The 24,337-nt window shown below is 40.9% G+C and overlaps 1 protein-coding gene across 1 annotated transcript in view; it reads right to left on the bottom strand.

Annotated features, from left to right (window-relative positions):
* Positions 1-24,337, bottom strand: part of LOC124719008 — a 138,263-nt gene that overhangs the window by 28,421 nt on the left and 85,505 nt on the right. Inside the window, exon 7 of the mRNA XM_047244677.1 lies at positions 20,119-20,343. Within this exon, the coding sequence (XP_047100633.1) occupies positions 20,119-20,343 (225 nt within the window). The remainder of the gene's footprint in view (positions 1-20,118; positions 20,344-24,337) is intronic.

Genomic DNA, 24,337 nt, shown 5'->3' with positions numbered 1-24,337 from the left:
TTGTGAATGTAACTGACCTAGTGTCCATCACCCCAGACGTACCTGTGCGCGCACGAGTTGAGGTAGAGTATCATCTAGCTATTATATTGGTTACATGAGGAGTCCATGTAGATATGCATGAATTTTTTGTTCAAAACTTTGAGTGACTTACAGTTTTTTTAATTGCATTTGCACGTCAGGAAGGTTTTATCATGTGGATACCCACTGTTTGGTCACACAGGTTGATGGTTGGACTGAGTTACAAAATGAGCTTGAGGATGAGATGAGTTGAGCAAGTAACTAATGAAAATGTGGAGAGAAAGCAAATGGCCTCTAATTATAGGCTGATCTTTCTCCTTCCCGTATTCTCAAAAGATTCTGTGAAGATAATAGCTGTCTTATTGAGTACTGAAAGTTTTGTATCTGTGTAGAGTTCTCTACAGAGAAAGCAATATTTGATCTATTAAATGCAGTTCTGTAGAAGTGAACATGAAAAATGAAACTCTCGGCATTTTCTGGGGTCATCTGAATCTACAAATACTAGATGATGACTTTGTCCCATGATGTAATTTTAATGTGGCGCATATCATCATACGTGCACAAACAATGGAGAACAGAATGCAGACAAAATTACTTATGTATTTATATTAGTTTATGTGATTTAGGTTCTGGTGACAACTGACCTCTAGTGTTGCCCAAGATTTATGTTGGGTTGAAAGTTGGTAGTTTGATTGTGAGTTAGTGAAGCAGTACCAAACGCTTCAGTAAAACCATTTTCTGTGATCTGTCCAAGGCCTGCAATTGTGTAGATCATAAAATCCAACCAGGGGAACTAAAAACATATGGCGTTCAAAGCATTCCCCTTGCATGGTTGGAGTTATATTAAAAAATAAACTCATGGAGAGAAACAATACATCAGCAACATGATTATGAAGCATGTTCTGAAAGTAAGTGTACTACGTTCTTTGTATTTTTGTTTAGAAAAACTATATTTGAAGAAAATTAGAGTATATTTTTGATACATTTTTTGACTATTTTTCCACATAATCACAATCCTGTTCAACACATGCAGTGAGCCGTGGCACAAGCTTCTTTATGCTCTCATCGAAGAACTCTTTCGCCAGCTCCTTCCCCCACTTTGGAACCTCTTACTGCACCTGCTTGTCGATTGAAAATTTAACTTTACTCACGAGCGCCCACAGCGAGGTGAAAAGATGATAAACTGAAGATGCCAAGTCAGGGAAATATGGAAGATGGATCAAAACATCACAACCAAATGAAACCAAGAGTACCTCAGTGGCTAAGACTGTGCGAGGACACGCACTGTCATGCAATAAGCACACTTCTCTCATCATAATTGCCCTCTTTTTTTGTTTTGAATGCTTCTTTTGAGTATTTTTAGGTCTCACAATATCGTTGCTCATTGATGGTCCCCCCAGAGGCAGAAACTTGACCAAAATGATACCTTTATGGTCCCAAAACACTGAGGCCATGATTTTTTTCCCCAAAATTGTGGTTCTGATTTTTTGGCACATGAGAAACTGGTGTGATGCCACTGAGATGACTATCTTTTTGTTTCAGACGTGCAATGAGCCATCCACATTTCATCTCCAGTCACAACAGAGCTCAAGAAAATCACCTTCCAATTCAAGTCACTTAAGAAACTACTGATCCAGTTTTTCTTGTGCTGCTCTGTCAGCTGTTTTGGAACCCATCGTGTGCACATTTTCCAGTATTCAGTGTTCCTGTGAGTGTCTTGTATAAGAGAGTCTGGAAATATAGCAGAAATTTCATCCACTGTCAACTGGTGGTCTTCATGAACAGTTTCTTCAACTTTCTGCATAAATTCATCAGTCAAAATGGAAGGTCTTCCACTCTTCTGCTCATCATAAACATTTGTTCTGCCTCCACTAAACTCCTTACATCCCATACACATACTCGTTCTGTTCGTAACACCTTTGATGTAAACCGTTTCAAATCACAAGGAAATTTCGGTAGGTGTTATTGCTTGCATGAATAGGAAGCGGATCACAGTGCATGGCTCACACGTGGTGGGAACTCTTACTTACATATTTCAAACAGCTGGACACTACAAAATGATTTCATATACTACCTACCGTGTTCCTGCATTGCTCACTCTGGTCAGGGTATCCCCCTCTATCACTCAGTGTTGCCTAGCCTCAAAAACCAAAAGCCCACAGCCCATTATGCTCACAGTACACTTACTTTCTGAACTAGCCATGTAAATTCATCATGGGGAAATTAAAAACGATGTGATCCCAGGTACAGTTCTTGGACTCCTTCTGTTCTTGTCTATATAAATGATTTAACTCTGATGTCAGAGGGCTCTTCAAGAACTGTAATGTTTGTTAATGATACAAGTATACTGACACTGTCTGGACAATAATACAACAGGCTTACAACTGGTTCACTGCAAACAGATTGTCCCTTAATCTTACAAAGACTCATATTATGCATTTCAACACAAATATAAATGACCTACAAATGCCAGAAGTAGTGATCAAAGGGAACACACTGGATGAGGCTCCACATGAAAAGTTTCCAGACATCAGGCAGGATTGTTAGCACACTTTCACTCAATACAGTTCTGTGACATTATCTATGGATCAATGCTATTTTACAGAAATAGGAAATAAGGATAGTGTCCAAAGTTGATAACAGAACTTCATCAGAAGCCTGTTCAAGGGTTTAGGTATCTTTACACTGCCACCACATATATTCTCTTCAAATGGTATTTGTGCTTAATAATGAGAGCGAATTTAGGATGAACTGTGAAATTCATAAACACAACATTAAAAGTGAAACTAATTTCCAGGCAGATTTTGCATCCTTCCGCCAGGTGAAGAATGGAGTTGAGTATTTTAGTGAAAAAGTCTACAATAAGTTTCTGTAGAAATTGGAAATCACCAGGCACTAAAAACCTCGGTAAAGGAATATTTTATTCGCCATTCTTTCTATAATCTGTCGGAATATCTGGAGTCCAGTACACATGAAAATTCCATTTCACTGCAATTTTCACGGTATACAGATTTGACAGAGACAGTGATAGGCAGTAAATAATGTTCTATGCAAAGTTACACAAATGCTTTGTTTGAAATACTAGTTTAAAACTGTAGCTCAGTATGAGTAGTGTACAAGGGGGAACAGTCGCTTTTACAAAATGGCTTATTTTCTCTTAAAACACACACAGGGTGGTAGTTTTAAAGATGCATCGTATGAGAAATATGTTCTAAGTGAAAAATTGATATTAGTAAAGGGGACATCTGTCTGGTCTGCAAATGGCCTCCTCCTAACCACCTCTCCTGCGTGGGTGGGTTGAACTTTGTGTTTTCAAATGGTAACTCCCCATGTCTATTTCAAATCTGGATTCCATGTCAAAAAAAAGTACAGTGTAATAATACGAGTCAAGATAGATGTAATGGAACTTGAATAGCGTATTTGCCTCTATTGGTTACGGTAGAGAGATCGATCTTTCGGTCCTGTCTGTATATTTACATTGCACGAATAAAGGCTGGGCGAGTGTAAAGCTATCGTTAAAAACGTACGCTGCACGATTTTTTACGTTTTGGTCAGTCATAATAATAATAACATGCTTTTGAATACAATTGAAATGTAACGGCAATACCTGTTCAGTGTTGTTGGAAATAATATGTAGTAAATTAATGAGTAAGGTAGCCGATCCTATAAGAAGAGGTAAAATTGGGCATATTGAGGTGTTTTGCTTTATATCGACGAAGCCGATGATATGGTGTCATTTTTTCGTTTACTCTTAGAAATAAACAAGTAAAGAAGTGCTAATTGTGCTTTGTGAAAAAATATAGGGGCGAGTTTTAAATAACTACGGTATACGATCAGAGTAACAAAAGGACATTTAGTTACACGAAATCAAGGATAGCGAAGTGTGGTCATTAAATTGAGTACGCCTACAGGGCGGTCAATTCTGGAATAAATCTATATGCATCTCGTGAGGGACGTCGTATTGAGATCGTTTGTTTTTTTTTTTTTTTTAATTATATCACAGAGAGCTGGCTCCAATTTATGAAAAGGTGAAAAACGTTAACTTTTACATGTACCCTTAATAATAGCGGATCAGAGAGAAAAGTGTGTAACTGTCTTATGCCTAACAAACATTCGTGGAGGGCTGTGGCTAAACTAGAAGAGTCAATAACAAAATACTGTATCATTATCATTGACTGTTGATGTCGAGCAACCAAAACTGTTCATCAAAGGGTTTCAATGGAACTTGGGAGTTAGGGTTCGGGCACTCGCATATACTCCACATCAGAGTGTGAATGAGAGGTGAATGCGAAATAAAACTGTGAACAAAGTTACATTAAATAAAACGGAAGAAACAAGACAGTTTGGTCGTATCTGTTATTATTCCATAAACTGTAAAATTTCTTATCGATGTACAAAGCCTTTATAGATGACCTTTATGATAATTTGCTTCGAAGGGATCTCGTTACGAGTTAAGTTTTGGGGACCTGGTCAAGAGGGGGTAGTTCGTAGATCCTAACTACCGCAGCTACTCTGGAATCAGGTGCTACCATGACCATTGTGTGTTGTCAATGACTTAAGGTTGCCATATCTCATGCTCTAAGATCGACGCGCCTTTCCACTTGGTATAACAGTGCCTCACGGCAACAACGACAACGCCGATGACGAAGGAAGATACGGTAGAACAGTTTACTCAAATCATTGTTTCCCATTCATGGTAAGATGGCAAAGTGACCAAAACAATTCGTGTGCACCTGCTCTTGCAATTAACAACAGATGCATTTGTTTCCACATTTCATTTATGATGTAAATGTAAATCATTGTGTTCCAACAGTTGGTATTGATGTTGAAATGTTACTAGAGTGTAGCGAATGTGAATGTACAGTGCAAATAACATGACTAGACATTGATATTTCTGCAAATAAGCTACTTTTATGGTAACAATGTTTTCTGTTTCCTATGGGGCTAATAGCGGTGAGTTACCAGTTCATCAGAATGCTTAGTTTCGGTGGCCGTCCTCGAACCCCACCATAACGATGGCTGATTTCCATGCGTGTTTCCTTCCTACCACTGTAAGCGGCTACTGGCAGTATACAAATGACAACCACTGTAATAAGGTAAAATGTCCATGAAGCGATAGTGACAGGCACACCTACCATGGATATTCTCTGAAATCAAGCACCTCAATGGTGTGAGGCAAGGGGGCGCTCTGATATCAAGCATCCCGGAAGCAATAGACAACTATTACATCCACGTCGTCACTCCTGAATCGTGCTAAACATTGTTTCTAACCAGACATTGAAATGGCTAACTATATTGTACTGTAAATCAAATCTGCATCACTAAATTAAATTTCCAATATAAATATCAACTTTTTGAACACAGAGGTTTACATTTACACGATATAAATGAAATGTAGAATCAAATACATTGGTTCTTAACTATAACTCAGGCACACTTGATATCTGTCTATTACAGCGCCATCTACCATGAATCAGGAACAATCGTTCTAGTAAACCGTATGTACTTTTTGGCTTAGAATCTGAATATGTAATAAAATGGGGTGTTTCCATTTGAAAATACAAAGCTGGCCCTGCCCATGTAGGAGGAGCAGTTAGGAGGTGGCCCGTTATAGCAAAGACTGATGTCTCTTTTACTAATTTCAGCTTTTCATCTAGAATTCTTTTTTCATACAGTTTTGAGATACGAGGGTTGTCCAGAAAGTAAGTTCCGATCAATCACGAAATGGACACCACAGTGAAAATCCAATGAAGCTTTGCACAGACGTGTTGGGCAGTGTCTAGTATGATTGTCAATCACATCAAGACAAATTTGAAAAATATGTAAAAATCAGCCAACCTGTTGCCTATGTTTTCTATATACCTTGACCAGGTTTCCTCACCTCTAAGGGTGACTTCATCAGAAGGTAAGGTAATTACCTGTGTTTAGGATCTTCTTTCTGATGTTTTTGTACTTTGAGACAACCTTTGATACAACCGGTTGGCTGATTTTTACATATTTTTCAAATTTGTATATACGGTTGCTGCAAACATCAGCCATGTTCAAAGTTGTACACATCAAGACACTCTTTCCAGTTGTGAGCGCACTGTGAGTGAGTAAAGGTGCCTAGAACAACGATGTCTTCCGCCAAGTAGGAGGGCCCGCTGAGAGACTTCGCCTTACCGAATGCAGCCCATCTAACACAACTGCCACGCCCTTCTTTCTTCCTGGCAATTCTCAGCCACACTCTGGAGGGGCAGGGAAGATCACCAACAACACAGCCCTAATCGGCTGAGTATCATCTCTGTTCACATGAAACGCTGGATACGAAGACAACACTTGGGCGCAGGCTACGCACTGTAGACCAGCGTAGAATTACTGGAAAGCACAGGCGGCTGCCTTCTATGAGGATGGCGTTACAAATTTGGTATAACACTCCGACAAATGGAGCGGCAACTATGTAAGAAGTATCTGGAAAGTGTAGCTAACTCTTGCAAATAAAATGTTTCTGGTTTTCACTGTGGTTTCCATTTAGCAACCAATCTGAACTTACTATCTGGACAACACTCGTATTTAGCTGTCTCACGTTAATACAAAAACCCTGTATACTCATATAGGCCTACACTGCTGTGGATCTTTCATGCCTCTTGCATCCTTGCTCAGCACACACCTTACTAAAATGAACTGTGCAGTACTTGTAATTTTTATCCACTGATACTCTACATTCTTAGACTTAACTATACACATCTGAGACTTTGTAAAGTCAGGGTATCACACAAATTACGTGACCTCAATATTCGCCAAACCTGAATTCAGAGTTGCACTACGGATGCCACAACTATGGTCCCTTCAGGATCAACAAATCGCTTGCAGAAAAAAGGGAAAGCTTATCTACAAAATTCCATAGTGGCTAAAGGAGAGGACACTGAACAAAAGCAATTAGTGCACAGTTGACTGTGGCAGTAATTCTCCTGGCCAAAGTGCTGGCATACACAGAATGTGATCCCACTAGTTACTATCTTAGCTTTCAGTATCATCCACCACCCGATATCTGTGGGTAATGCCTATTGTATAGTGTAAATCGTAAAAGGTATACTAAAAGGTATCAGACAGATTATATAATGGTAAGACAAAGATTTAGGAACCAGGTTTGAAATTGTAAGACATTTCCAGGGGCAGATGTGGATTCTGACCACAATCTATTGGTCATGAACTGCAGATTGAAACTGAAGAAACTGCAAAAAGGTGGGAATTTAAGGAGATGGGACCTGGATAAACTGAAAGAACCAGAGGTTGTAGAGAGTTTCAGGGAGAGCATAAGGGAACAATTGACAGGAATGGGGGAAAGGAATACAGTAGAAGAAGAATGGGTAGCTCTGAGGGATGAAGCAGTGAAGGCAGCAGATAATCAAGTAGGTAAAAAGACGAGGGCTAATAGAAATCCTTGGGTAACAGAAGAAATATTGAGTTTGATGAAAGGAGAAAATATAAAAATGCAGTAAATGAAGCAGGCAAAAAGGAATACAAACGTCTCAAAAATGAGATCGACAGGAAGTGCAAAATGGCTAAGCAGGGATGGCTAGAGGACAAATGTAAGGATGTAGAGGTTTGTCTCACTAGGGGTAAGATAGATACTGCCTACAGGAAAATTAAAGAGACCTTTGGAGAGAAGAGAACCACTTGTATAAATATCAAGAGCTCAGATGGAAAACCAGTTCTAAGCAAAGAAGGGAAGGCAGAAAGGTGGAAGGAGTATGTAGAGGGTTTATACAAGGGCGATGTACTTGAGGACAATATTATGGAAATGGAAGAGGATGTAGATGAAGACGAAATGGGAGATAAGATACTGCGTGAAGAGTTTGACAGAGCACTGAAAGACCTGAGTCGAAACAAGGCCCCGGGAATAGACAACATTCCATTAGAACTACTGATGGCCTTGAGAGAGCCAGTCATGACAAAACTCTACCATCTGGTGAGCAAGATGTATGAGACAGGCGAAATACCCTCAGACTTCAAGAAGAATATAATAATTCCAATCCCAAAGAAAGCAGGTGTTGACAGATGTGAAAATTACCGAACTACCAGTTTAATAAGTCACAGCTGCAAAATACTAACGCGAACTCTTTACAGACGAATGGAAAAACTGGTAGAATTGGACCTCGGGGAAGATCAGTTTGGATTCCGTAGAAATGTTGGAACACGTGAGGCAATACTAACCTTACGACTTATCTTAGAAGAAAGATTAAGAAAAGGCAAACCTACGTTTCTAGCATTTGTAGACTTAGAGAAAGCTTTTGACAGTGTTGACTGGAATACTCTCTTTCAAATTCTAAAGGTGGCAGCGGTAAAATACAGGGAGTGAAAGGCTATTTACAATTTGTACAGAAACCAGATGGCAGTTATAACAATCGAGGGGCATGAAAGGGAAGCAGTGGTTGGGAAAGGAGTGAGACAGGGTTGTAGCCTCTCCCCGATGTTGTTCAATCTGTATATTGAGCAAGTAGTAAAGGAAACAAAAGAAAAATTCAGAGTAGGTATTAAAATTCATGGAGAAGAAATAAAAACTTTGAGGTTCGTCGATGACATTGTAATTCTGTCAGAGACAGCAAAGGACTTGGAAGAGCAGTTGAACGGAATGGACAGTGTCTTGAAAGGATGGTATAAGATGAACATCAACAAAAGCAAAACGAGGATAATGGAATGTAGTCTAATTAAGTCGGGTGATGCTGAGGGAATTAGATTAGGAAATGAGACACTTAAAGTAGTAAAGGAGTTTTGCTACTTGGGGAGCAAAATAACTGATGATGGTCGAAGTAGAGAGGATATAAAATGCAGACTGGCAATGGCATGGAAAGCGTTTCTGAAGAAGAGAAATTTGTTAACATCGAGTATGGATTTAAGTGTCAGGAAGTCGTTTCTGAATGTATTTGTATGCAGTGTAGCCATGTATGGAAGTGAAACATGGATGATAACCAGTTTGGACAAGAAGAGAATAGAAGCTTTCGAAATGTGGTGCTACAGAAGAATGCTGAAGATAAGGTGGGTAGATCACGTAACTAATGTGGAGGTACTGAATAGGATTGAGGAGAAGAGAAGTTTGTGGCACAACTTGACCAGAAGAAGGGATCGGTTGGTAGGACATGTTTTGAGGCATCAAGGGATCACAAATTTAGCATTGGAGGGCAGCGTGGAGGGTAAAAATCGCAGAGGGAGACCAAGAGATGAATACACTAAGCAGATTCAGAAGGATGTAGGTTGCAGTAGGTACTGGGAGATAAAGGAGCTTGCACAGGATAGAGTAGCATGGAGAGCTGCATCAAACCAGTCTCAGGACTGAAGACCACCACCACCACCACCACCACCACCACCACCAACAACAACAACAACAACAAATCGTTGCAGTGTATTTTCTATATGCTTATACAGTCATTTGATGTCTCAGTGACTTCATTAACATAAACAACAACACTGTAAACAAATGATTCTTATCAACTCTCAAACAGTTTTTATCAGAAAACAGTAATCTGCATCATCCTCACTTTCACCTACATGACACTGATATCCATCTTTCTTACTACTGTCAATTCAAGTTGGGACAATACTGATCATACTGTGTGTGGTTTCAGTTTTCTTCCTGTATCTTTGCAGAATTGTATTAAGAGAGTAAAATTGTACTACTTACATCATCTAATCATCTACAATCCAATTAAGGCAAATTAACTGCAGTCAACTTTCTCCTTTGACATTTATATATACAATGCCGTGTAAGATTCTCATAACTATCCTGTAGCATCCAGAGTGACTGCTGTCTGTGACACAGTTAAAAACTACAAGCTGAAAAGTTTCCACAGTATCTGAACCCACACTACCTGCAGTGCATTCCACTTATTTCTGGTCAGTGCTGCAGTGGACGATCCACACAACGAGCACTGTCATTTATAACTGCATTTTGTGATATTTTTGGAGAGTGACTCAGATTCCACATTGACAGATATTACAGAACTCAGACACTCTGCACTGCCACAATAAAAAATTTCCTAAACCAGAAAGTTTTTGGAAGATAATACGGTACGTACTAGAAGCAAAACGTTTGATATCAGCAGCTAAATTAAGGTGGTTTGGCTGTTTTTCATTAACAAGTACTTTTTTCTTCACAAAACTCCTTTATTTTATGTCACAGAAAATAGTGCCATAACCAGTTTTGCCTTCTTAGGAAGTCTTCTTTAGATCATTTGAATACAATACATAGTACCTAGTCAAATTACAACTGCGTGACAGAGCAAGAATGGACTATCCTACTTGTTCTTGTGCCATTCCCAATGCCAACATTATCTTTCTCCTCTTACTCTGATTTCATTTTATTACTAGTATATATATAACAGTGACACAAAATATCCATTTCCTTATTTAAACTGGGATTTATAAAATTTTATTATTCGCTGTTGAGTTTCCCCGATTACTGCTGACAACAGTATTGTTAGTTTTCTTTAAAATATTTTATTCAAAGAACTATTCATGATTTACTATACATGCAAACCATGGGAAAGTGAAATTTTTGATGAAGCTAAAAGTTGTTTGTCTCTAGATTGGTACAGCTCGTTTGAAAGCTCTCATTTTCCTCTTTTAAAATAATGCTTTACCATTGGCAAAAGCTTCCTATTTGAAAAGATTTTTGCATTCAAAAGACACCCTCGTGTCATCCAACACGACATTTGTCATGTCGTGCAATATGACGCAACGTGTCACTAAAGCTTACAGTGCATGCTTCCCCTTGCTGGTATACTTCCTACTATAGATGCAGCCCCACTCTTGGATACTTCCTATTAGCGATTCATCACACTCTCTAGCAGCACATAAATGTGGGTGTATTCGTTCTTACATTCCTTACCATAAATGTAACAGGGTGTGGGTTTGGAGGAGAAATGGTTTCATCACTGAAAAAAATCCAGAAATCAAAACAGTGTTTTAGCATTCCCCCTGGAACAAATCCACCCACAGAATCTTACCTTCTCAGAAAAAGTTTTTTAGCTATTACATGTATGCTCTTCAGCCATATGATATAAAAAATTGTTTGTTATGGCTGATGAATCTTCTGCATTTTGGGCTAGCCTATAAATTGTGTGCCAACACATTGCAGCAAAGATAGCTTGCTGCTCTGAGGAAAAAGAATTAGCTCATAAAAATGTGTGAATATACAAAGAAGTTTTGATTTAAAAGTCTCTGAAGCTGCATGTTAAGTCAGAATGCTGGTTTCCTTCTTTTACATCCCTAATTCTGCCTACGACATATTCACCTTCTTTGTGCTGTGATAGAAATCATTTTTCATTCTGGTTCCTAACTTTTACTCTCATATAATTTTTACTTTCAGCCGCAGTAGCTTGGCAACCAATGTAGATTTTTGTTGAGTTGGGTGACAGCTGATCTGGTTTAGTGTTATTTTTTTCCCTTTTGAACCATGTTGTTTATATCATGGCAACAGATAAAGTTTTTACAAAACAAGAGGACGTCCATTTGTAGCATGTATTTGTTTATGTTCTTACCAAATATGAACCAATTCACCCACAAGTTTGAAACACAGAAGCGGCGTGCATAATAAAACTCTCAGAAATGTGTGTTTTGCACACAAAATGTGAAAGAAGCTAGATATTTGAAAGTGAATTTTCAACTTAATCATAGGAATGCATTTTTTATTTATCTGATTCACTTCAAACCTTCTGCACATAAAATTCACACAATAACAAAATTTGCGTGCTAAAACAGGAACCGAGCGCTAACCCCCACCCCAAACTGCGATTCTGCGCACGGTTTTTTCAGACATTTTTGTTACAGCGTGAAGGGCCCCCTCGAGGGGCGGGCAACACGGACAGTTGTCCAGGTTGTTAAAATTTAGGGACGTCATTTTGACTGTAAGTGTGAGAAAAATATTGATGAACTAAATATTCAGTAATAGAAAAACAATACTTCATGCAAACGTAAAATGTAAGTTGTGGTCATGTTAGTGGTTTGAGTCATGTCAGTTAGTAAATTTTCATTATTGTTATAACACCTCTCACTGCGTAGCCTGTTGCTGTGCCATCGAGGGTGTCTGAGCTTCACCACTGTCTGCGGTGGCAAAGGTTCTCCATTCGCTCCAAAACACCATTGTCATTATTTATGTGGCTTACACGAGCTGTGCATAGAAATCTAAGGCAATGTACCCCCACAAACCCACCAACAAACTGTCAGATCCCTGATATGCAGAATCAGTGATGTATATCATTGCAGAGAAGGACAAACAAGCTATTAAGCAAGTGGACATAATGTTTTAGATCGTCAGTGTATATGTCAGCTTAATTGTGCGACATTCTCGGAACACACATTAAAATAAATTTGCAGCAGTCTTTGAAAAAGTTTTATCTATGTGAATGTACATATAAACAGAACAATATTTATTGCTAATCGATCATTGGTATATAACTTGCTTCTGTCATTTAGGCATTTTGCGGCATTTCAACTTGTACACGAAAATGACTAGAAAGCCGAAATCATTACTGTGTGAAATAATAGTAATTGACAGTTCAATGATGGAAATTTCTTTTGAAACGTTTGTGTATGTAACGGCAATGCCAAAAATGCACAGTTATAATTGTGAACTTACACACTCATTCCCTTTCTGATCGAGTCGATTCCACTTGAACTGTTTATTGCAGAAACAGCATTTCTCTACTTTTATTCATATTTTCATTATTACAGAGGTAATACCTACAGTTTTATATAGAAAGAACATGTCTACCATATATAAAAACACAGCATTAATGTAGGTAATATTCACATCAGGGACAATACCGCAAAATTTTATACACGATGGACGCTAAGCAAAGTCCGGATGAAGTTTGCTCTTTTACCTTACACAACATTAATAGTGAGTTACTAAGTCCTACCAAGTACCTACACGTATTTTCTGATGGGTGCCCCAGCCAGAACAAAAATAACACTGTTGTTAGATTTCTCCAAGCCCTCATTGCTACTGGAAGATTACAAAATGCACAATATTATTTTCCCATACAGGGTATTCTTTCATGCTATGTGACCGTGATTTTGGCGTTATAAAGAGAGAGATTCACACACCATCCAGAAACTATTCGCTGATTGAATATGTATAATTAATAGTAGGTTTGAACAAGAATAACAGATTCACTGTTAAAATGGTACAGGTAGTGAACAATTTAGATTTTCACAATGGGTGGTGGCCAAATTACTTCAAGAAACCAGTACTTCCAGTGAAGTCTAGGGGAAGAATAGTGAAAACAGGTCAAAAAGTAACGTTCCATGTAAGTGAATTTATGGAGTTTTAATATGAAGATCATCAAAATGGACTCATTGTTCATAATTTTAAACTGTTGCTTTCTACAATCAACTGCCCTTTGTTGCCATATGCTCCAGCTTTTTCACAGGGCTATATGGAAATAAATGAGAAGAAACTGACATAAGGAAACTGCAGCCATATTTACCAACAGAATATTGTGACTTTTATGATGACTACTGCCTACACCATTCACAAAAGCTGGTGACAAATTATTTTAATAAAGCTCCATACACATATAAATAAGATTTTTTTTTATCTTCTCATTCTTTATTCAGTTTCAAACAGTGTAGGTTTATGATGTAACAGAAATGTCTTTATTTCTAACAACAAGTTCCATCTTGAAATTTGTGAGTCATAAACATAGTAATTTTTTTGTTTACTAAGAACCCCTGCCATAGGATAGGAAAAATGGGTCCTATAATCTGTTAGCAATTTAAAACTTTCTGTAGTAAGAAGGAAAGTTTCTAAATTCATTACAGACTACTAAAATCGATTTACTGTCTTTTGTTTTCTTAGTTATTACCATTTATTTCAGGAAAAAGAAAATGCTTCTCCGTCACTTTTAAAAATTTCTGTAGCCTTTTGTATTTGTCTCATAGTATCGAAAAACATGTAAAAATATTTGCACTTAGCAGTAGATAACTAACTAGGAAAAAAATCCATAGCTCTCCTCACTGGATTATCCCTTACAGAATGTTTTTCTCATCACCTGGAAAATGTGACTGAGGGGAGAAGTGTTGTTTCAGAAATAAACAATTAACTTGTACCTGACAACAGACAAGTGAGCTACAGTGGAGAATCAGGAGTTGGGTCTTTGAGTATACAGAGATGGCAAGTTTGGAGATGATGTCACAGGGCTCAATCGCGAGTTTACAGTGAGTGCTCATGAATTAATAGAGGGAAACATTCCACATGGGAAAAATATACCTAAAAACAAAGATGATGTGACTTACCAAACGAAAGCGCTGGCATGTCGATAGACACACAAACAAACACAAACATACACACAAATTCAAGCTTTCGCAACAAACTGTTGCCTCATCAGGAAAGAGGGAAGGAGAGGGAAAGACGAAAGGATGTGGGTTTTAAGGGAGAGGGTAAGGAGTCATTCCATCTCTGCCCAAACTCTTTGCCTTTACAAATGTCTGCTTGTGTCTGTGTATGTGCAGATGGATATGTGTGTGTGTGCGAGTGTATACCTGTCCTTTTTCCCCCTAAGGTAAGTCTTTCCGCTCCCGGGATTGGGATGACTCCTTACCCTCTCCCTTAAAACCCACATCCTTTCGTCTTTCCCTCTCCTTCCCTCTTTCCTGATGAGGCAACAGTTTGTTGTGAAAGCTTGAATTTTGTGTGTGTATATATATATATATAAAAAATAGAGGGAAACATTCCATGCGCGAAAAATATATTTAAAAACAAAGATGATGTGACTTACCATACGAAAGCGCTGGCAGGTCGATAGAAACACAAACAGACACATACATACACACAAAATTCAAGTTTTCGCAACAAACTGTTGCCTCATCAGGAAAGAGGGAAGGAGAGGAAAAGACGAAAGGAAGTGGGTTTTAAGGGAGAGGGTAAGGAGTCATTCCAATCCCGGGAGCGGAAAGACTTACCTTAGGGGGGGAAAAAGGACGGGTATACACTCGCACACAAACACATATCCATCCACACATATACAGACACAAGCAGACATATTTAAAGACAAAGAGTTTGGGCAGAGATGTCAGTCGAGGCGGAAGTGCAGAGGCAAAGATGATGTTGAATGACAGGTGAGGTATGAGTGGCGGCAACTTGAAATTAGCGGAGATTGAGGCCTGGTGGGCAACGGGAAGAGAGGATATACTGAAGAGCAAGTTCCCATCTCCGGAGTTCGGATAGGTTGGTGTTGGTGGGAAGTATCCAGATAACCCGGACGGTGTAACACTGTAACACTGTGCCAAGATGTGCTGGCCGTGCACCAAGGCATGTTTAGCCACAGGGTGATCCTCATTACCAACAAACACTGTCTGCCTGTGTCCATTCATGCGAATGGACAGTTTGTTGCTGGTCATTCCCACATAGAATGCATCACAGTGTAGGCAGGTCAGTTGGTAAATCACGTGGGTGCTTTCACATGTGGCTCTGCCTTTGATCGTGTACACCTTCCGGGTTACAGGACTGGAGTAGGTGGTGGTGGGAGGGTGCATGGGACAGGTTTTACACCGGGGGCGGTTACAAGGATAGGAGCCAGAGGGTAGGGAAGGTGGTTTGGGGATTTCATAGGGATGAACAAACAGGTTACGAAGGTTAGGTGGACGGCGGAAAGACACTCTTGGTGGAGTGGGGAGGGGAGGATTTCATGAAGGATGGATCTCATTTCAGGGCAGGATTTGAGGAAGTCGTATCCCTGCTGGAGAGCCACATTCAGAGTCTGGTCCAGTCCCGGAAAGTATCCTGTCACAAGTGGGGCACTTTTGTGGTTCTTCTGTGGGGGATTCTGGGTTTGAGGGGATGAGGAAGTGGCTCTGGTTATTTGCTTCTGTACCAGGTCGGGAGGGTAGTTGCGGGATGCGAAAGCTGTTGTCAGGTTGTTGGTGTAATGGTTCAGGGATTCCGGACTGGAGCAGATTCGTTTGCCACAAAGACCTAGGCTGTAGGGAAGGGACCGTTTGATGTGGAATGGGTGGCAGCTCTCATAATGGAGGTACTGTTGCTTGTTGGTGGGTTTGATGTGGACGGATGTGTGAAGCTGACCATTGGACAGGTGGAGGTCAACGTCAAGGAAAGTGGCATGGGATTTGGAGTACGACCAGGTGAATCTGATGGAACCAAAGTGAGGTTGGAGAGGAAATTCTGGAGTTCTTCTTCACTGTGAGTCCAGATCATGAAGATGTCATCAATAAATCTGTACCAAACTTTGGGTTGGCAGGCCTGGGTAACCAAGAAGGCTTCCTCTAAGCGACCCATGAATAGGTTGGCGTACGAGGGGTCCATCCTGGTACCCATGGCTGTTCCCTTTAATTGTTGGTATGTCTGGCCTTCAAAAGTGAAGAAGTTGTGGGTCAGGATGAAGCTGGCTAAGGTGATGAGGAAAGAGGTTTTAGGTAGAGTGGCAGGTGATCGGCGTGAAAGGAAATGCTCCATCGCAGCGAGGCCCTGGACGTGCGGAATATTTGTGTATAAGGAAGTGGCATCAATGGTTACAAGGATGGTTTCCGGGGGTAACACATTGGGTAAGGATTCCAGGCGTTCGAGAAAGTGGTTGGTGTCTTTGATGAAGGATGGGAGACTGCATGTAATGGGTTGAAGGTGTTGATCTACGTAGGCAGAGATACGTTCTGTGGGGGCTTGGTAACCAGCTACAATGGGGCGGCCGGGATGATTGGGTTTGTGGATTTTAGGAAGAAGGTAGAAGGTAGGGGTGCGGGGTGTCGGTGGGGTCAAGATGTTGATGGAGTCAGGTGAAAGGTTTTGCAGGGGGCCTAAGGTTCTGAGGATTCCTTGAAGCTCCGCCTGGACATCAGGAATGGGGGTTACCTTGGCAAACTTTGTATGTGGTGTTGTCTGAAAGCTGACGTAGTCCCTCAGCCACATACTCCTGACGATCAAGTACCACGGTCGTGGAACCCTTGTCCGCCGGAAGAATGACGATGGATCGGTCAGCCTTCAGATCACGGATAGCCTGGGCTTCAGCAGAGGTGATGTTGGGAGTAGGATTAAGGTTTTTTAAGAAGGATTGAGATGCAAGGCTGGAAGTCAGAAATTCCTGGAAGGTTTGGAGAGGGTGATTTTGAGGAAGAGGAGGTGGGTCCCGCTGCGACGGAGGACGGAACTGTTCCAGGCACGGTTCAATTTGGATGGTGTCTTGGGGAGTTGGATCATTAGGAGTAGGATTAGGATCATTTTTCTTCGTGGCAAAGTGATATTTCCAGCAGAGAGTACGAGTGTAGGACAGTAAATTTTTGACGAGGGCTGTTTGGTTGAATCTGGGAGTGGGGCTGAAGGTGAGGCCTTTGGATAGGACAGAGGTTTCGGATTGGGAGAGAGGTTTGGAGGAAAGGTTAACTACTGAATCAGGGTGTTGTGGTTCCAGATTGTGTTGATTGGAATTTTGAGGTTTTGGAGGGAGTGGAGCTGGAAGTGGGAGATTGAGTAGATGGGAGAGACTGGGTTTGTGTGCAATGAGAGGAGGTTGAGGTTTGCTGGAAAGGTTGTGAAGGGTGAGTGAGTTGCCTTTCCGGAGGTGGGAAACCAGGAGATTGGATAGTTTTTTGAGGTGGAGGGTGGCATGCTGTTCTAATTTACGGTTGGCCTGTAGGAGGATGCTCTGAACAGCCGGTGTGGATGTGGGAGAGGAAAGATTAAGGACTTTTATTAAGGATAGGAGTTGACGGGTGTGTTCATCCTTAAGCATCACAGAATGCAATGTGGGAGAGTAGAAAGCAAAGAATGGGAAATGACTCTGCAGGCATGCTAGGAGAATCACAGATATGTGTGACACTGACGTGGGAGCAGGGAAGAGGATAAGCAGTTGATGACAGACACTTGCAAATGATGAAACCGTGGGTGCTGTGGGAATGAAGAATACATTGCAGGGAGAGTTCCCACCTGCACAGTGCAGAAAAGCTGGTGTTTCTGGGAAGAATCCAGATATCACGGGCTGTGTGGGCATTACTGAAGAAGAGCATACCGAGGGTTGTGGCACGGTCAGCAACTGGGTGGTCTGGCTGACACACAGCACCAGTTAGGCAGTGGTCATCTGTGTCCACGGACGGCTCGACCGTGTTCACATCCACACAGAATGCTGCACAGTTGTTGCAGCTATGTCAACGGACCACGTGGCTTTCAGAGAATTAGGTGGGTAAGAAATACCTGTGATAGGACTGGAGTGGGTGATAGTGCGAGGACATTGGGGCAAGTCTTGCAACAATGCCTACTGCAAGGGTATGAGAGATGGAGAAGGTATTCTTTTACATTGTTTTTTAATTCTGGGGTTTTGAATTTCCTGTCTGATGTCTACCACCAACCTGTTACCGACTTCCATATCAGAAGTTTTGCAGATGTAAAATATAGATGTGAATTTCAGAGTTCATCCTGATTTCAGTTCTGTTATTAGCCACAAATACCATTAAGGAGTATGTTTATTGGCACCAAGGGCATTCATACAATACTTTGTCTGGCGGAGGCGGGGAGGGGGTTGGTTGGTTGGTTGGTTGGCTGATTTGGAAGAGAGGACCAAACAACCAGGTCACCGGTCCCGTCAGATTAGGGAAGGATGGGGAAGGAAGTTGGCCATACCCTTTCGAAGGAACAAGCCCTGCATTTGCCTGAAGCAATTTAGGGAAATAATGGAAAACATAAATAAAGATGGCCAGTTGCAGATTTGATCAGTCATCCTCCTGAACCTGTGTGCACGTGTGTGTGCGTGTGCGTGTGCGGTGAGGGGGGGGGGGGGAGGGGGGGAAGTTGAACTAGACCTGGATGTTTGGAGTATTTTCAATACTTTGGAAGACAAATGGCAACTTGTAAGCAGCTATAAAAAAGTTCCAGTTCCAACCCTGTTAAAAACCTGCTTAATACTGACTAAAAAGGCACCTGATTACATTTTTTTTCCCCCTCGTTTCCCAAGAGCCAGGCTCATGGGTGTGCAGGGGTAAGCATACAGCTCACAAGTGGTTAGTCTAGGAGTACGGTTGTAGCTCACTGTCGAGGCCGGCTGTCCACAGGCACAAGTGGTGAGTGGCCCTAAAGAACGTGGTGTGATCTTCGTGCCACAGGATTACGCGGCCTACATAAAAACACATACCGACTGCAGGTGAGCCAAAGGGCACGCGCAGATCCTGCGCACTGTTGGGCAGCATTTGATCAGTACGCCATACAGTGTTCTGGAAACCGATCGATTATCAATTTTACACGATATTCTTTCACACACATCTGAAAAATAAATATTATTGGACCTTAATTTCACTGAACCTGGATATTATGACCTAATATACTATGGAGTGAAATTATGCTAAGTGTGTAGCAAGTGCAAAGATGACAAAACTGGGCTTTTGGTTAACTTATCCACATGACAACAATACAAGGAAAAGACAGAGTGCTATGTACCATAAAGATGACATTTTGAGTTGCAAACAGGAGCAATGGGAAGACACTTACACATTAGCTTTCAACCAAAACCTTCTTCACAAAAAGAAACACACACACACACACACACACACACACACACACACACACAAACACACACACACACACACACACACACACACAAGCAAGCACATCTCACGCACACGATTACCATCTCCGGCAGCTTGGACTGGCGGCGAGGGCAGGAGAGGGGATGGCGGCGAGGGCAGGAGAGGGGATGGCGGCGAGGGCAGGAGAGGGGATGGCGGCGAGGGCAGGAGAGGGGATGGCGGCGAGGGCAGGAGAGGGTATGACGGCTAGGGGAGGAGAGGGGATGACGGCGAGGGGAGGAGAGGGGATGACGGCGAGGGGAGGAGAGGGGATGACGGCGAGGGGAGGAGAGGGGCTGGCGGCGAGGGCAGGAGAGGGGATGGCGGCGAGGGCCTGTTCTTTCCAACATATCCGAAAGAATAGACACCATGCATTCATATAATCAATCTTCTCCTTATATTGTTGATATTCCAAATTGAAGCTTCCACTGTTTGATTTTACCCACATGCTAATTATTACCCGCCTGGATGCCAAGGAACTTCACATATGCAGCTTCATCCAATGTGTACTGACTGATGTCTACCTCTAGTACAAGTGAGGAGTGAGAACGGTACCTGAGGTTTATAAGCCTGTCAGGGAACTTGGCGAAGGGCACAGCTCGGACGTTGCAGGAGTTGAGGTTGAGGCAGCGCAGATTGGTCAGGTCGAGGATGCAGGTGAGGCCCGGCTGGAGTTGCGACAAGTTCATCTCCTCCATGAGCAGCGCACGCAACACTGGAAGCCGCGCGAGGTACGGCATCAGGGCACCACCCAGGCCTTCACATGCGGACAGGTCCAGGCTGCACAGACAGACAGTGACGTCTAGAAAGAAACAACATTCTGTCTACACAGAAGAGTGACTGACATACTAAAACAATTTTACACGAGAGACTCTGATCAAAATCGACTACTCATGGTGGTTGCACGTCACGTACCACAGTGTAAATCTGCCGCTAATCCTTTTATGATTGGATCGGTGACACTGATATGCAGTAACCAATAATCAATTGATTTTGCCAAGTGTAAATTTTTAAAATCTATATACAAGGTGCAGCCCAAATGTTCCTGTAATACACCAGTAAATAAAATTACAGTCTATCCTGATCTCTCACCCCCTCACTACCTTCAAAATAGCCCCATTGGGCCTCTATATACTGCTTGCAGAGATTTTTCATGAACTGAAAGCTCCCTGCAATGCATTTTTTCAAGAGTGTGTAGTATCACTTGCAAATCGGCTAAAGTCTCCTCAACTGTGTGGAATCTTCAGTCTTTTAACTTGAGTTTCAATCCTGGTGAACTTAAATAATAATAATAATAATAACAAATGCCTATAAATATCTAGGATACAGACAAATAATAGGAATAGATAATACAAATATTAAAGAAGAACTAAAAGAAAAATATAGACAAAGACTAACGAAAATACTGAAAACAGAATTGACAGCAAGAAACAAGACAAAAGCTATAAATAATTATGCTATACCAATATTGACCTACTCATTTGGAGTAGTGAAATGGAGTAACACAGACCTAGAAGCACTGAATACACTTACATGATCACAGTGCCACAAATATAGAATACATCACATACATTCAGCAACAGAAAGATTCACATTAAGCAGAAAGGAAGGAGGAAGGGGATTTATCGACATAAAAAACCTACATTATGGACAGGTTGACAATTTAAGAAAATTCTTTATAGAATGAGCAGAAACTAGCAAAATACACAAAGCAATCACTCACTCATATAAATACATCGGCTACACCATTGCAATTTCATAACCACTTCTACAACCCTTTAGATCACATAACATCAACAGATATGAAGAAAGTAAATTGGAAAAAGAAAACACTACATGGCAAGCACCCGTATCATCTAACACAGCCACACTTCAATCAAGACGCATCCAACACAGGGCTAAGAAAAGGCAATATATACAGTGAGACGGAAGGATCAAACAATAAACACCAGATATTACAGCAAGCATATTGTTAAAGATCCCAATACCACAACAGATAAATGCAGACTTTGCAAACAACAAATAGAAACAGTAGATCACATCACAAGCGGATGTACAATACTAGCAAATACAGAATACCCCAGAAGACATGACAATGTAGCAAAAATAATACATCAACAACTTGCCATACAACATAAACTAATAAAACAACATGTTCCCACATGCAAGTATGCACCACAAAATGTACTGGAGAATGATGAATACAAATTATACTGGAACAGAACCATTATAACAGATAAAACAACACCACATAACAAACCTGACATCACACTCACCAATAAAAAGAAGAAAATAACACAACTGATCGAAATATCCATACCCAATACAACAAATATACAGAAGAAAACAGGAAAAAAATTGAAAAATACATCCAACTGGTTGAGGAAGTCAAGGACATGTGGCATCAGGATAAAGTTGACATTATACCAATTATACCATCAACTTACAGGAGTCATACCACACAATATCCACCAGTACATCAACGCAATACAGCTACATCCAAACGTATATATACAACTACAGAAATCTGTAATTATTTATACATGTTCAATTACCCGAAAGTTCCTAAATGTAATGTAACATATACCGTACAGTTAAAAGGAAGTCACGCTTTATCAAGATCCGTGTCACTTTCCATTTTTAACCAGACATAACGTCTGAGAAAGAAAAGAAATAATAATAATAATAATCACTCAGTGCCAGGTTGGGAGAGTACGGCAGACGGGGAACAATTTTTAATCTGCTTTTCACCAGAAACTGCTGGATGATCAATGTAGTGTATAACCAATCGCCCATGCGCTACTTTTCCAGGTTTTTTTCCTTACGTTCTTCCTCAATTGCCTCAGAGCATCATTGTAGAACACAGCATTGATGGACTGACAAGAAGGGTCAAATTCCTTATGAACAATTATTTCCATATTAAAGGAACAGATGAGCATGGATTTCACAACACTCCTCACTTGCCAGTCTTTCTTGGCATGAGGTGATTATGGACTCTTACACTGTGTCAACTGTTCCTCGGTGTCATGATTCCAACTTTCATCACCAGCAACAATCTTCGAGAGAAAGTATGATTCACTTTCTAGCCTTTCATGAAGTCCTCTGCAGACTTGTGATGCTGTTTCTGCTAATTGCTGAGAATTTGCAGACCAAAGTTTATGGCAATCCATCACTTTTGCAGTTCATTGAATGAAATCCTCCTGGCACAGCCATAAGACAACCACACAAAATTGCATGTGTTCCGGATGGTCTGTCTACAGTCTTCCAGCAAAGTATTTTGTACAGCAGCGGCATCTTTAAGAGTGAAGCCAGTAGATGGTAATACTGAGTGAGGATCATCATCACATGATGTTCTACCATTGGGAAAATGTTTAAAGCAGTTGTAAGTCTGACTCCGACTTAAGGTGTCTTCCCCAAATGTTTGCTTCAACATGTTACGTGTTTCAGCCACAGTTTTTCGAAGTCTGAAATAATTCAAAGTCTGAAACAAAAGTTTATGCACACACATTGTTCCTGGACACCCAACAATGTCAATTTCACAAAACATGCAATACATGACAATGGGAACTGTGCATAAAAACTACATGCAATCACCTATCAAAAAGCCACTTGAGATACCGGCTCATGAAGGTTCAAAAAATGGTTCTGAGCACTATGGGACTTAACACCTGAGGTCATCAGTCCCCTAGAACTTAAAACAATTTAAACCTAACTAACCTAAGGACATCACACACATCCATGCCCAAGGCAGGATTCGAATCTGTGACCGTAGCAGTTCCGGACTGAAGTGTCTAGAACCAAAAGGCCACCGCGGCCGGCGGCTCATGAAGGATATGAGGTATCACCTGGTGGTGTTTTGTCATACTTGCTACACTCCAGGGTCTACACAAATATTTTGGGAGCTTTTAGAGAGCATCTCTTAGTTGCTGCAGGCTCCAGTTGCCATTTCTATAAAAATGGACTAGTACTTATTTCTAATTACAATGTTGTTGTTGTTGTTGTTGTTGTTGTTGTTGTGGTCTTCAGTCCTGAGACTGGTTTGATGCAGCTCTCCATGCTACTCTAACCTGTGCAAGTTGCTTCATCTCCCAGTACGTACTGCAACCTACATCCTTCTGAATCTGCTTAGTGTATTCATCTCTTGGTCTCCCTCAATGATTTTTACCCTCCACGCTGCCCTCCACTGCTAAATTTGTGATCCCTTGATGCCTCAAAACATGTCCTACCAACCAACCCCTTCTTCTAGTCAAGTTGTGCCACAAACTTCTCTTCTCCCAAATCCTACTCAATACCTCCTCATTAGTTACATGATCTACCCACCTTATCTTCAGCATTCTTCTGTAGCACCACATTTCGAAAGCTTCTATTCTCTTCTTGTCCAAACTAGTTATCGTCCATGTTTCACCTCCATACATGGCTACACTCCATACAAATACTTTCAGAATCGACTTCCTGACCCTTAAATCTATACACAATGTTAACAAATTTCTCTTCTTCAGAAACGCTTTCCTTGCCATTGCCAGTCTACTTTTTATATCTTCTCTACTTCGACCATTATCAGTTACTTTGCTCCCCAAATAGCAAAACTCCTTTAGTACTTTAAGTGTCTCATTTCCTAATCTAATCCCCTCAGCATCACCCGACTTAATTTGACTACATTCCATTATCCTCGTTTTGCTTTTGTTGGTGTTCATCTTATATCCTCCTTTCAAGACACTGTTTATTCCGTTCAACTGCTCTTCCAAGTCCTTTGCTGTCTCTGACAGAATTACAA

The sequence above is a fragment of the Schistocerca piceifrons genome, chromosome 10 (genome assembly GCF_021461385.2).
Source record: "Schistocerca piceifrons isolate TAMUIC-IGC-003096 chromosome 10, iqSchPice1.1, whole genome shotgun sequence".
In the NCBI taxonomy this organism is placed as follows: Eukaryota; Metazoa; Arthropoda; class Insecta; order Orthoptera; family Acrididae; genus Schistocerca; species Schistocerca piceifrons.
The sequence above is the reverse complement of the archived record's forward strand: the minus strand, read 5'-3'. Positions and strand labels throughout refer to the sequence as shown.